The sequence below is a fragment of the Topomyia yanbarensis genome, chromosome 2 (genome assembly GCF_030247195.1).
Source record: "Topomyia yanbarensis strain Yona2022 chromosome 2, ASM3024719v1, whole genome shotgun sequence".
Taxonomy (NCBI): domain Eukaryota; kingdom Metazoa; phylum Arthropoda; class Insecta; order Diptera; family Culicidae; genus Topomyia; species Topomyia yanbarensis.
In genome coordinates this window covers 160,216,316-160,229,405 of record NC_080671.1, presented here as the reverse complement: position 1 = coordinate 160,229,405, position 13,090 = coordinate 160,216,316, and the positions used below count along the sequence as shown (strand labels likewise).

At 37.9% G+C, this 13,090-nt stretch overlaps 2 protein-coding genes across 2 annotated transcripts in view; one reads left to right on the top strand and one right to left on the bottom strand.

Moving 5' to 3' along the window:
• LOC131681918 (uncharacterized) overlaps positions 1-7,009 on the top strand; it is a 30,445-nt gene extending 23,436 nt beyond the window's left edge. Inside the window, exon 2 of the mRNA XM_058963015.1 lies at positions 6,322-7,009. Within this exon, the coding sequence (XP_058818998.1) occupies positions 6,322-6,828 (507 nt within the window). The 3' untranslated portion in view covers positions 6,829-7,009. The remainder of the gene's footprint in view (positions 1-6,321) is intronic.
• Positions 1-8,166, bottom strand: part of LOC131681916 (RNA-binding protein 42) — a 42,235-nt gene extending 34,069 nt beyond the window's left edge. Inside the window, exons 1-4 of the mRNA XM_058963014.1 lie at positions 7,996-8,166; positions 7,570-7,945; positions 7,342-7,509; positions 7,026-7,281 (exon numbers count right to left, since the gene is read on the bottom strand). Coding sequence (XP_058818997.1) covers positions 7,026-7,281; positions 7,342-7,509; positions 7,570-7,945; positions 7,996-8,036 — 841 coding nt within the window. The 5' untranslated portion in view covers positions 8,037-8,166. The remainder of the gene's footprint in view (positions 1-7,025; positions 7,282-7,341; positions 7,510-7,569; positions 7,946-7,995) is intronic.
• Positions 8,167-13,090: the final 4,924 nt, after the last annotated feature.

The following is a 13,090-nucleotide window of genomic DNA, read 5'->3' as shown; positions in this document are numbered from 1 at the left end:
ATCACCTTATAAAATATGTGATAAGGGACGCGGACGAAAATAGCTGACCACCGCCATTACGAAAATGGAGCAATAAAATGTTAGAAAAACATACATAAATTTGATGAAAATGTCTGCTAAATAACTTTTCTTGGCCCATAGGACATGTAAAAATGAGCATTAGAAATGCTATGTATTCGAATACAAAAGGTTGTATGGATCTTTCACACTGTTTTAGGGATTTTCAGTGTTGTTTTATGGAACATGGACAACTTTTTTATGGATCGTTTCACAATTTTTTATGCATTATTTTGAATATTTTATATGCAAAAGTATATTTTCTCTTAAAACAAGCTCCTTCAAGAGCTTACGCAAAGTGTACACGATTAAAGTAAGGTCTGAATTTTACTGTAGTCGTTCATATTGTCTTAACTGGTGCTATGTCCGAAATTTTTTGTGTCATTAATGCAAAAATATTGATAGTTGGTGGAATTCATTTTTTGCACAAAGTTTAAGAAAAGTGATGGGTAGACCAAAATGTGCGGTATCTGGTTGTTCCAGCTCCAGAAATGCCCCGTCCGGATAAATGTTGTAAATATGTAATTTAAAGCAGAAAACCATTTATCATAGAGAACCAAACTGGATTAACATTTTTGAAATGCAGAGAAGAGATGTCTGGGTAAAATTTTGCTGCAATGCTTCTCTCTGCAAAAATAGCGTTATTTGGTCCCTGCATTTCCGGGATTCAGATTTTCTTAATCCATAAAAATAAATCACAAGGGTAAGCGTTAATTCACATTGATTTTACGAATTTGCATTAAAATTTTTAAATCTTATTCACCCATCTCTTTTTCCCGGTCAGAAACACTTTCTGCACCCGAATGTGCAACCAATGATGTTCATCTGAGAAGATGAGAATCGCATCTGTTGCGAAGACGAATTTAACGTTGCATATGAAACGGAAGTGAATAAAAGTCCGATGGATCATTCGGTTCCATGTATATGGAAGAAATCTCCTGCAACCGTCAACTCAAGTAGAACAGTCAAGCAACATCACGATTATTGCGGAGATAATGAGAAAATCACTCTTGTTTTCCTCCCAATTCAAACGTCAAAACGGCACGCAGCTGGATAAGTCTATGTACTTTGACAGCTCGCAGTTTTCAGTGGCAATTTGATTTCTCGCACTTTGACAGGTTGGTGAGAAGTGTGCAATAATAAGAGAAAGCTGTGGAATTCTGTGCAGTTTTAAAAATCTGTTCAGCACATTGAAAATCTGTGTAACAAAGAATCTGTGCACCTGGCATCCCTGCAATCGATTTCATTTTGACAGTAAATTTCACAGTACACGCTAAACGCATGACTCGTATGAGATTTGTAAGATTGGACTATATTGGCGATTCTACGTTGAAAACGTTCACAGATAGCGCCAGTCATAGTGCATATATTTTCTGTAAACTTTGGTAAAAAATAACTTTTAAACAACATGTCACCTTTAAATTTGTTGAGAATTGCTTACGAAAAGTCAAGCTAAACCTGCATAAGATGGTGTAAATTCATGAAACACTCCGGATCACGCGAGGAAAGAATATATACGGCTAATTGGAAAATGTCAGCTTTGCATCATACACAGCCGATTCTTCTCTCTGATAGGCTTAACAAAATCTCCTACGTAGTCCAAAATATGACGGAGTTTAACATTGGTACTAATTGGGTCTCGATTTCCAGTTGAAACTTTATTTATTTACGTAGTAGACATTTGTTATGGAGCGTGTTTGTGTGCTATTGGTTGGGGATTATCTGCCCGCCAGATGGCGCTTCGGAACAAATTGTGTTATCCTCCTATTTCGTTGAAAGTCGCAGCAACGCGCGACGGGTAGACACTAGTTAATCATAAAAATCGGTTGAAAAATGGCAGAGTTATTATTTTTTTTCCAAATTAGGAATTTGCTCGCATAAACTCTTAAGAGGTTAGTGAGGTATTGTCTCGCACTATAACATGCTATAATTATATCTTCCGTTATTTGTTTTCCAATGTTCGAGCTCAAAAAAAATTTTTTTTTTTTGCTATAAATCAAGATTTTTAGGGTATATTAAATTGATCAAACGTGGTTTTGTGTTGTATTTGACGAGATCTACAACCTTAAACAGACCACTCGAACAGTTCGTTTTTTGTAGCACCGTGTAATCATTTCCAAAGTTTACAGTACAAAGAAAGCGTACAAAAAGTATAAAAGATATCCCATGTGAACAAAATCACTGCGAAATGGCATCTACACTGTCCTTATCAAACACGTTTCCATAATTGGGTTAAATGAAAAATTGCAAACGACATGTTTATTATGCGTAATAAATATAATGAACACAACGACAAGGGCTCTTGATCCATCGGCGGCCCAGAAGAAGAATGGAGGGAAGAAGAGCAATACTAGCAAAAACCGACTACCATAGGAGCGGTTCAAACTCAAAAGAGTGACACAGAGTACTGCACTGGATGATTTTGAAGAGAGGACCAGGAATGCGATTTTACGATGTTTAAGCTTCTGATGGACCTACATTTTCTGACAGAGTGAAGTTCAAGAATATTGAAATTTTTTCCACCGTTTAGGTAAGCAAAAGTAGCTAGTGACAGACCTTCATGAGACCTCAAGAAGTCACTTTTGGAGGTATTCGTCACCCAAAAACTTTTTGTGCAATTCGACAGCTTCATCTTAGGCCAATTCAATAAGCTTCCTACATGAAAGTTTACTCTTTTTAAATACGGGTTTTAAACCAAAGCTTTGAAAATTATACCTTGACGTGGAAGAGCCTGTATCCTTCACGGCTAGTGTGCAACCGCGTATACATCAACCGAAACCAAAAACGTTAGCAAAAAAGCAATGAAATTGAAAGAAGGATAGGTATTCTAGAGCGAATCAGTTATAAACTTAGAACGGAAAACTAGAACTAGGCGGACTCATATGGGCATGATCAAAAGGAAATGTGAAGAATTCTTTGCCTTCTGCTTAGTAGGAGTTGGGCGTTGCACCCAAGTCTACCGCATGGTCTATGGTAGAACATAACTCATCATCATGATGATACCTCTAAGTAGCAGCGTATAAATCGATCGATATTATTTTTGCACACATGAGAAGTATAAAAGAAAACTACTAGAAATACAAGAGCTTAGTAATGAAGTAGATGAAAAGAACATATGTCACGTGCAATCAAACTACTTGACATCGTCTAAATGCCAGCAAATGATACTTATTTACCATTAACGTCAATTGCATTCTGTTAGAATTTTTTCATTCCATGCTGACCGGGAATGGATGATTTACGTGCGTCGGTAAATTAATCGTACCTTAATTTATCCAATCTAATCTTCCAGAATGAATCGGTTCGAGTGCACGAACTGAACGCCACAATGAGGAAACCAACCGATAAATCGACACACAATGACCCCCACTGTGAGCCGTATCCCCCAACACTGCCATTAATCTGTGGAACAATGGCTGTAAACACGGCCTACAGCAAAAATCAATTGACCCGCCAGACGGCCACACCAGCGCACACAGGCTAATGATTGGGCGTTAAGGCTGGTGCAGAGTATGAAAAACCCAAAACATGAAAAAGACCCAGTATTCTCGGTGCACCACTATTCAGGCGTAATGCAATAAACCTATTAAAGCAATTATTTTAATAGAAAAAAAACAGAAAGCCACTTAGTGTAATAAAAAAAAAATTTTTTGGGATGATACTTTCTAAAATGTTGCCGAAGACACGGATCCTAAAAATTATTTTTTTGAGAAAGTATATTTCTGAACTAACTATTATGTCAACGCCAAGAGCAGATGCTTTCCTTGTACTGAAACTCTCAAAGACACCAAATTGCAAAAATGCAACACCCACGAGATAATTACTTTCGGCTAGCTTTTCACAGTTCTGGATCACTGTGCGACGAAGAAATTCGCCAACATCAGGGTAGCCACATTGAAATATGTACTTTTCCCAAAAAAATTCAATTTGCATCGCAGTGAAAAAAAATTGAATTGAAAATCCGTGTTTGGAGCTTAACTAGAAGTTTTACAAAATAATTGAAATTCATTTTCTTGGCGGTGAAACCGCTTGGGGGTCAGTCTGCCTTCTCTCGCGTTATCGTTCACGTCTATGTCTTCATCGGTATTGCTTTTTTGCTGTTAACGATCAGAGGTTCTTGTTTCTTCTTCTTACGGATCGCTGCTGTAAATCGGTATTCATCGGTATTTGCTTCTTTATTGGCGATGCTAGTCGTTGTTTTGGGAGCGGTTGTCGTGGTCGTTGTACCTGCATTATTGCTCAATTGGATCGTTGTTTTTGGTTTATCTGTAAGTGTCGGTGGCTGCTTGTTAGAGTTGACTATAGCAGATGAATTTTTACTAGTTGCTTCCGCACATGTTCTTCCGTAGGGGGCTGTATGGTTACAGAATTGGCATGTTAGGGTCTGCCCGGGACATGTGATTAGTGTTGTTTGCTTGTAGGTTACGCTTTCCTTCGGTGATTTGCATTCGAGAATCATGTAAGAATTGGTTTAGCCACTCGCATCCTCACAATACGAAGGCCGTTGCGAATGCCGATGAAAAAAATTCTCCAGGTATCATTCGTAATAGATTCTCCTTCTCCATATTACGACATGATTCGTTTGATGTAATCGTAATGTTCGCTTTCCATATACGCGGATATTTTGATTCTGGTGATATTAAATTCGACCTAGTGTTGCATGTTGTTCTTTGCAATGAAGTTTTCTGCCTGTGCTAAACTTCTAAATGTGACCAAAGCACTGTTTTTGACGTGATGTAGCTGAATGTACGTAACTTAAGCTCCATTTTAACTTTAGCTAATTGTTCCTGAACTGTTGGTCTAACACGAGCTTTATTTGATAGAAAGACTACGTGTGATGCTGATTCCACAGTGACGGAAACGGATGCGATACATCACGTTTTTCCGTGAAATAACCGCAGAAGTTACTGCTGTGCAATTCCATCATCTACCTTATGCGGTACTGATTATGTTCAAAATCATTGCTTCGCAGAACTTTAATAACGCCGTCGAATGTAATAACATTTTATACAGCACCCCAGCATATTTAGACGATGACACTATTGAAGTAAAGTTTGATGACCTTGCACCCCGTACTTATGTCAGCGTCATCAAACAACACATGTCAAAATACGGATAAGTCGATTGTGTTAAGGAAGATACTTTGAGAAACTTCTCCCAGGACTTCGCAACGGTGTTCTTGAGGTGAGAATGCGTCCGACAAAACCTACCCCTCCTACCTGACCATCCAATGCAAATCAATCCAAGGTGTCACATATACTTAGCGAACATTAGTTACGTATCCAGGACAGATTCTTTGTCAATTCTGTGATCAGCCGCTACACCACGGATCACCTTGCGCAGAGGCTGCTAAGGAAAGTCCATCTGTTATAAGCAAGACCGATACTCAGTGGTTGGATGCTAAACCACAACCGGTTGCTAAACCAACGACTGCGGGCAGTAACAAGCACTAAATCAGTAATGATTGTACCCAGTACCAGTACCAGTAAAATTGCTTTACCAAAAGCGAGGAAACAACGATTACATCAAATGCCTCCAAACCCAACATCGCGAATAAAGAAACAAATGACGATGAAGACGGAGTTACAACAGCGATCCATAAGTATAAGAAACCAACTAGAACTTTCGATAATGAACAGCATGAAAGCAGTACTGATGACGACATGGACGTGAACGACAATGCGAGAGAAGGCAGACGGACTGACCACCAAGTTGCAACTGATGGATCACCGCCAAGAAAAAGGATCTCAACACGCAGCAGCAAGCTGCTTCAAAAAGACCCGATGAACATGCAGTAACTTTATTTTTTTATTTTTGATTCTTGTAAAAACATAAAAGATCCGCGGCTAAGTTGTGCTAACGCATTGAGCCGTGTCAAATAAATTAGAGCAAAAAAAATCTCAAGCTCATACATATATTTGTAAATGTGACTACAGATCATCAACATCGAAAGTTTTCCGATCTACCAAAAAAAAGTTGGAAATCTATATAACACATATATAAAAATAAAATCGAAAATTAAAAAGCTAAGTTAATACCATGTGAGATGACTACAAACAATAAGTCCCAAAAATATTTCCTACTTCTTTGACTGTTTGATTGAAGCAATAATAAATCGCGTACCAAAACCAAAACATCGACGCAATAGTTGAACGGGCTTTTTTCTATTTGAACCTTAACCCGATTGCAGTCACATTACTACGCCCAACAAGACCCTCTTAGCAGCAAAATGATAACAGAATTTCTTGTCCACTATCTTTCCAGAGTCGACTTTCAACTTGTTTTTATTTGTGCCTCGCCATGCTGCTCAATTCGTCACAAGGGCACCCAACTCCGTCACAACAGCTAAAGGTCAACGGCAACAATATGCTACCACAGGTCAAAAAGGATGTCTTCATGTCTCGAGGATGGGGCGCCTCCGGAATGCCCTTCACCATGTTTTACCTCAATCACTACACGAAGGCACAGAAGGCGTACGCGCAGAATCAGCAACAACAGCTGCAGAAACTTCGTCAGCAAGAGGATGACGAGAACAAATTGCGGCCCGGGGAGGATCAAATCTCTCTCGATCAACCAAGAATACTGCCGCATGGAACACGCTATGCGGATCCGCTAGCCAATGCACACCACAGTGAATATGGTCGGAATGGCCCCAAAGATGACGAATACACTGACAGCAGTGCCTATTTGCCAGCGAAATCCAGTTCGCCTCGAAGGCACTACAATGTCCCTCAACTGTTCGTATCCTATGGCTGGGGACCGATGGGTTAGACATGCGGTTCAACCAACGCACGCCGAACGTCATCACCTTATGATTACTCTGTGTAATACTATGTAGATTATCTTTATGTGCACAAATATGTAATTGCTTCTCATGTTGTACTCGTGTGCGCTGTTCAAAGTACTTGTTACTGTCTGGTAAATGTGCATGGAAGAACAACAATAAACAAAGTCCAAGCATTACTTACCATCCATTTCTTTCATTGCTCGACCAAAGTCCTGTGGGTCCTTAAAGCTGACAAATCCATATCCCTTACTTTTACTCGTTCGTTTGTCACGAATCACTTTGGCACGTTGGAACGATGGATACTTGTTGAAAGTTCGTGTCAGTAATTCGTCATTCACGTCGTTTCCCAAGTCGCCGCAGAAAATACGGAAATCATCATCGGCCCAATCACCCAGTGACGGATCCTCCCATGTTTGACCACCGGCGACTCGAACGGTCTGGTAAATTGAAGAATAATAGATTTTTTTCGGGATATGTTCACAAATCATATGTACTACCTTACGATCTTTCTTTCCTCTGCGGTCAGCGTTTCCGAATGATTGCAGCGCTGAAGATGCTCGTGCGGCTTTGATAGCTTCTTCGGCTATTGGATTAGGCCCAGACTTTTCAGTTTTCTGCTTCTTAATTTTGGTAGTCACTTCAAACTGTATGTTGGCAATATCATACTGAAAACAATGTTATTACAATATTAGCATGATTATCCATGATGAATAATTTTAACTAACCGATTGCACTGGTGCGGATGAAATGTTTGGCCCTATGGGACCACCGCTACCAGAAGGAGTGTCAACCTTGGGTAGCGTACCAACCGTAGGTCGAGCATTGTACAATTTTGGTGCACTACTGACAACAGCTGGAGTGGGTTCCGTAGAGTATGATTTTTCCGGATTGTGTTGCTGTTGCGTTGGTGTTGAGTAGGTTGGAAGGAAAGGCGGAATCGGTGGAGGTGGAATACGGGTAGGTGCAGTGGCCAGTTTTTGCTGTACTTGATTATACGTTTGAGAGCCAATCACTGTGCGCACCTGAGAGGGTATGAAAGGGTTTGACAACATGCTGCTTGATGGCAAAGCGGCTGCAGTTTTGGAAATCTCTGCTTCAAACCTGAGAAAGAACAGTTTATAAATGTGTAGAAAACTGCGATATTAGGTTACCTAGACATTTCATCCTCCATGTTTTTCCGTTTCGTGCCCATTTTGGTAGAAAATTGTCACAAAATCACGAAAAATAATGATAAATAACACGATTATCGTTGATTGTTTACGTTCTACCGTACTCTTTTTCTCTGCGACCGGTTGAAAGTGAAAAGACGGAAAGGCCTCAAAAGCGAAAAGCTTTCATTCCAACCAAACGTCAGACGAAGGGATGAAAGAAAAGGAAATATAAACCAGTGTTGCCACCAGGAATACCAGGTACATACACACACTGAAAAAAATTCAAACGTTAATTCTATTTGTTTCAAACCGCTTAAAATTCATATAAAGAAGAAATGCTATTCGTGATCTAACGCTGGATGCCGCCCGTCAGACGGCACGAGAGTGAAATGATGATGTTTTTATTTTCATCTGTCAAAACACATTGGAAAGTAAATTTTTAATTTTATATATTCAATCAATATTATAATTAAATGTTATTTCTTCTAATGAAAAGTAATATTGATGAAGAAAATATGTTTCCCATCTCTAAAAAAATATCCAGACGGTAAATTTCTTGTTACATCACTAAAAATTCGTTCTTCCGGTTTCAGTTTATACTAAAATGAAATTCAGAGATTAAAATTTCGATAGAAAACATGATAGTGAGCGAGAATCATCGAATTGAAGAGTGCAGGAGTTGGCAGCAGAGATTATCCACTGATAAATCCAATTTCTGAATAAACATTTTCCTTATCTAAAACAACAATCTAACCTCAACAATACAAAAATAATTCCGGATCTCAATAATTCGCCATAAAATATCGAGTTCGACTAAATGTTTTGATGTCAAACGAAAGAGCGAGTGTTTTCTTATCACCTGCAATTAAACTTTTTGTGAAACTATGTAACATTTATCTTAAAACAATTAAAGTAGAACAACACTCCTATATCATCAATGCAAGAAAATATTTTCATCATCATTTAACTGGTACCAAAAATGAAATCTAGTTGGCGCATCGAGCGAAAAAGTTTCGCGTTTGAGAGCCAATTGTTATCATGCGCACACATACCTTCTATGTGACAATTGTATAAAATATGTATGCACACACATAAGTTATATGTGCATATTGTTATAGAATGGGGTTTTATGTGCCTAATAGTTATGAAATGTGAATGTAAGATTAATATTTCTTGTAAATACACACATTAGGTTTATGTGCCAGCAAATAGTGTCTATATGCCTCCGTTAATTGCAAAAATCTATGTGTAAAATCAACAGGCATAACGTTTACTTTTTTTTTGAGAGCAGAAAAATAAAACAACCCAAAGAATAAGGGCATGTTCAGAAGTGTTTCAATTTTAGATTCAAAATTTTGACAGTGCTATAATATAAAACTGAAAATTTTAAAACTAGAACTTGCTGTCCCCAGCAGCAGTTTTAGCGGGTGTTCTATTCAGTTAAAAATTCATGTCCCGCCATGCCTTCAGCGTCACTGCATTCAAATTTATTTTCCCCCAGTCTATCGGGTCTAAGTGTTTGCGCTGAGTACTCTCCATGTATTTAAAACACAGTTCTAAACGTGTTTTGAAATCAGCAACAAATAAAACGGCGTTGTATAACAGTTTTAAATTCTAAAACAAAACAATTTGAAATTATAAAACAAAACGCTCAGCTGGGGATGTGAATGTTTCTGTTCCAGTTCTACTTTGAAACTCTTATATAAAATAAAACGCTCCTGAACATGCCCTAAGTTCTTTTAATTTACTTTTGAGTTGTGCGTCGCTTTCGCACTTATTAGCAGGGTTGCCACTATTTTTCAAAGAAAATCTGGCAGTTCAACTAAAAATGTCTGGCAAAATCTGGCACTTGACAGCGACCTCAAAGTCATCGAAATTTGGTATACATTTTAGTTTTCATAGAACCTGCATCAATGAATTTTTGTAAAATTTGGGATATTATTACCCAAATTTCCAAAATGTGTGTATGTGTGTGTGTGTGTGTGTGTAGCAGCTTCTGAAACTTAACAATCTTGCAGAATAAGAGGTTTGTCTTTTTGTCTGGAAGCTGCCAAAAACTCTAGCTGTGCCAGATAAATCTGGCATAATGGGATGCCTGCTTATTAATTTTGTCAAATACAAAACGAGAGATTCGACTCAGTCGAGGTCTTCCGTGGAATAAGGTACTTTTGAGTTGTTTGAGGTAGAAAAAACTCTAGTAAGAGAACTGCGGAGAGAAAAACAGCATTTTTGGCAACGTATGCCCCGGCATTGTATGGCAACACGTCCAATGTTATAAGGATAGGCAATGTTCGATTGGATTCGTTTTTTGACAGCTAAACGCGAAAAAAATGGAGTCTCCGCAGTTCTCTTTCTAGAGTTTTTCTAGTTTGAGGTATACTCAAAATTTGGTAAATTCACTAAAATTTAAGTATATTGAACTCAAGGTTAAGAATAAAAATCCTATCAATGAGTTGTGATTCTTGTCGTGGTTAAAGGAAAACAACCTTCAACACGGTTTACCTAATTTTACATTAATGTACATTTAATACAGATTTTCAACCAACAATTCAGATTAACACAGATTTTACGAATTTTCAATTGGCTCATTAAGTTATATATAGTTTTTCATTCCATTCGACAAATTTTAGGTCCAATATACATAATATAACCACAGACTAACAGACATAACACTATAAGGAGATTCCCTCAAAAAACATAGATCCGACAATTTTCCCAGAACACTAGCTCCACCTTTTATTCACGGTCCCAAACACTCATTTACTGGTGGGTTACCCCTCAGGTTTGGAAACAATTTTTCACTAGTGGTCTATCCCCCATACCACAGAGAACAGACATCCATGATCGAACAAAAATATTTAAAAAACGTGTGTAAACATTTGAATTAATATACGATAAACACTAGCGCCGCCACACCAACCTATCCCAACTATCCGTCAAATCCATTCCGGAACTGGTTCGAAATCCTGAATGGATTCAGTATGGAATCTTGCTCAAAGAAAACAACCGATTCCGGCTCTATCGGTTGATGCATTTGAGCTGGAATTCATGCTGGAAGTCCGAACCGGTTCCGGACTAGTTTGACTGGGTAGAAGAATAACCGCTGTCAATTCTGTCGAACTCAGCCACAAAAAACATGACGACAGTAGCGCACCTGGTTTGGATATCCAAACTACCTTCGAAACCGTTAGAGATTTTACACAAGTTGAATGCTGAAGATGGACGTCTGTTCTCTGTGCCCATACGCTGGTTCATATGTCAGTGGCGCCATAATTCCAAATGTGGTTACAGTCCCAACTACAAATATATTTGAAATGACCGTTAAAGCGGACGAAGTTTTGTTTTTGAGTGTTATGACTGTTAGTCTGTGATATAACATCATTTAAAAAAAAAATCGTTGTAATACGTAAAAACTATATTTTTGTTTTTTGCCTTTCTCATATATTTTAAATAAATCTTATGTAAACATAGACAACCATACATAGGAAAACTGCAGTTGTTTACATCAGGCCTATCAAGACAACACCCAAAATGAAAAAAAAACTATATACATTGGATGGTGTTTATGTCAAATAAAATTAACCCTGCGGCAAAACCGGGAAAACATGTATTAATTTTTTTCTGACAGGGCATCATTTGTTCGATATGTCAAATGCTTGTGATAGTGTCAAATCAAGACTGTCAACATATTTCTTTATTATTAATTTAAATTTTATTTCCGCGTTTCCTGAGTTGGAAAAAACATTGTTGTGATCACAAAAATAAGCTTTATCGGTGTATGTAATAAGAAAAGATATTTATTTCTCATTTAATGTCCCAATTAACAACGTTTATGGCGAAACCTTTCTGCAACCATTTTTACTAACTATGGCCATTTTTTTAGTAAATAATTGTCAAATGAACCATAAAACTTTTTATATTCAAAAAAAAACTTGAGACGGGAAATGTACAGATTACTTTAAAGTACACAATTTAAATTCCGGTTTAATACTTGAATTTATTATTTTTTATCAATTATCAAAATTCTTTTTCTTCATTCAATACAGACAAAATCAGATTTGTTGTAACGAGGATACAGATTTTCAAAAAAATAATCTGGCAGCTCTGGTTCAACGCTCTCTTGCAACAGCATCGTTCGCTCGCCAAGCCGAACTGTAAAATGAATGGCAACAGTGCAATCAAAGTATAATTTTTTTTCTAGATCGCCACGGAAATCAACCAATAGACTTTTCTACGGCTCATGTACGAACACGTCACACGACACAAATACTACTTCACTAGCTGGTGGAAAATAATAAACAAAGACGGCAAAAGCAAATGGGATTGTTTTCAACCAGTAAACTTATGTAGTATTTCCACAGACTAACAGACATAACACTCAAAAACAAAGCTTCGCCGCCTTTAACGGTCATTTTAAATATATTTGTAGTTGGGACTGTGGCCACATTTGAAATTATGGCGCCACTGACATATGAACAAGCATATGGGGGATAGACCACTAGTGAAAAATTGTTCCCAAACCTGAGGGGTAACCCACCAGTAAATGAGTGTTTGGGACTGTGAATAAAAGGAGGAGCTAGTGTTCTGGGAAAATTGTCGGATCGATGTTTTTTTAAGGGAATTCCCTCATAGTGTTATGTCTGTTAGTCTGTGGTATTTCTATATGTGCCCTCTAAGAACGGTTGGTTTCAAAATTGTCCAATGAAGGACGTTCGTTGGACCAATTTGGACAACGTCCAAATAACCGTTCAACGAACGTCCATCGTTGGACCCGTGTTGAACGATTTTGAAACAAATTTTTGGACGTCTCAGTGGGTGGTCTTGGCAACATCGTTTGTAGATGGCACATTTTACTGTGACGTTTTCAGAGACGGGCTTGTAGTTGTGATATATTTCATGTGCTGTATCGCAACCGAGAGTGTAGATATGAGGTTTGGCATTGGAAAAACATGCTAACTACAATCAACTTGGAGAAACATTACAACGCAAAGATCACATCTACAACATATTAGCAAAGCTTTAGTATATTATATGTGACATTTTGACTTAAGATTAAATTAACATATAAAGAGTTATCATTTTTCTCGATTATTTG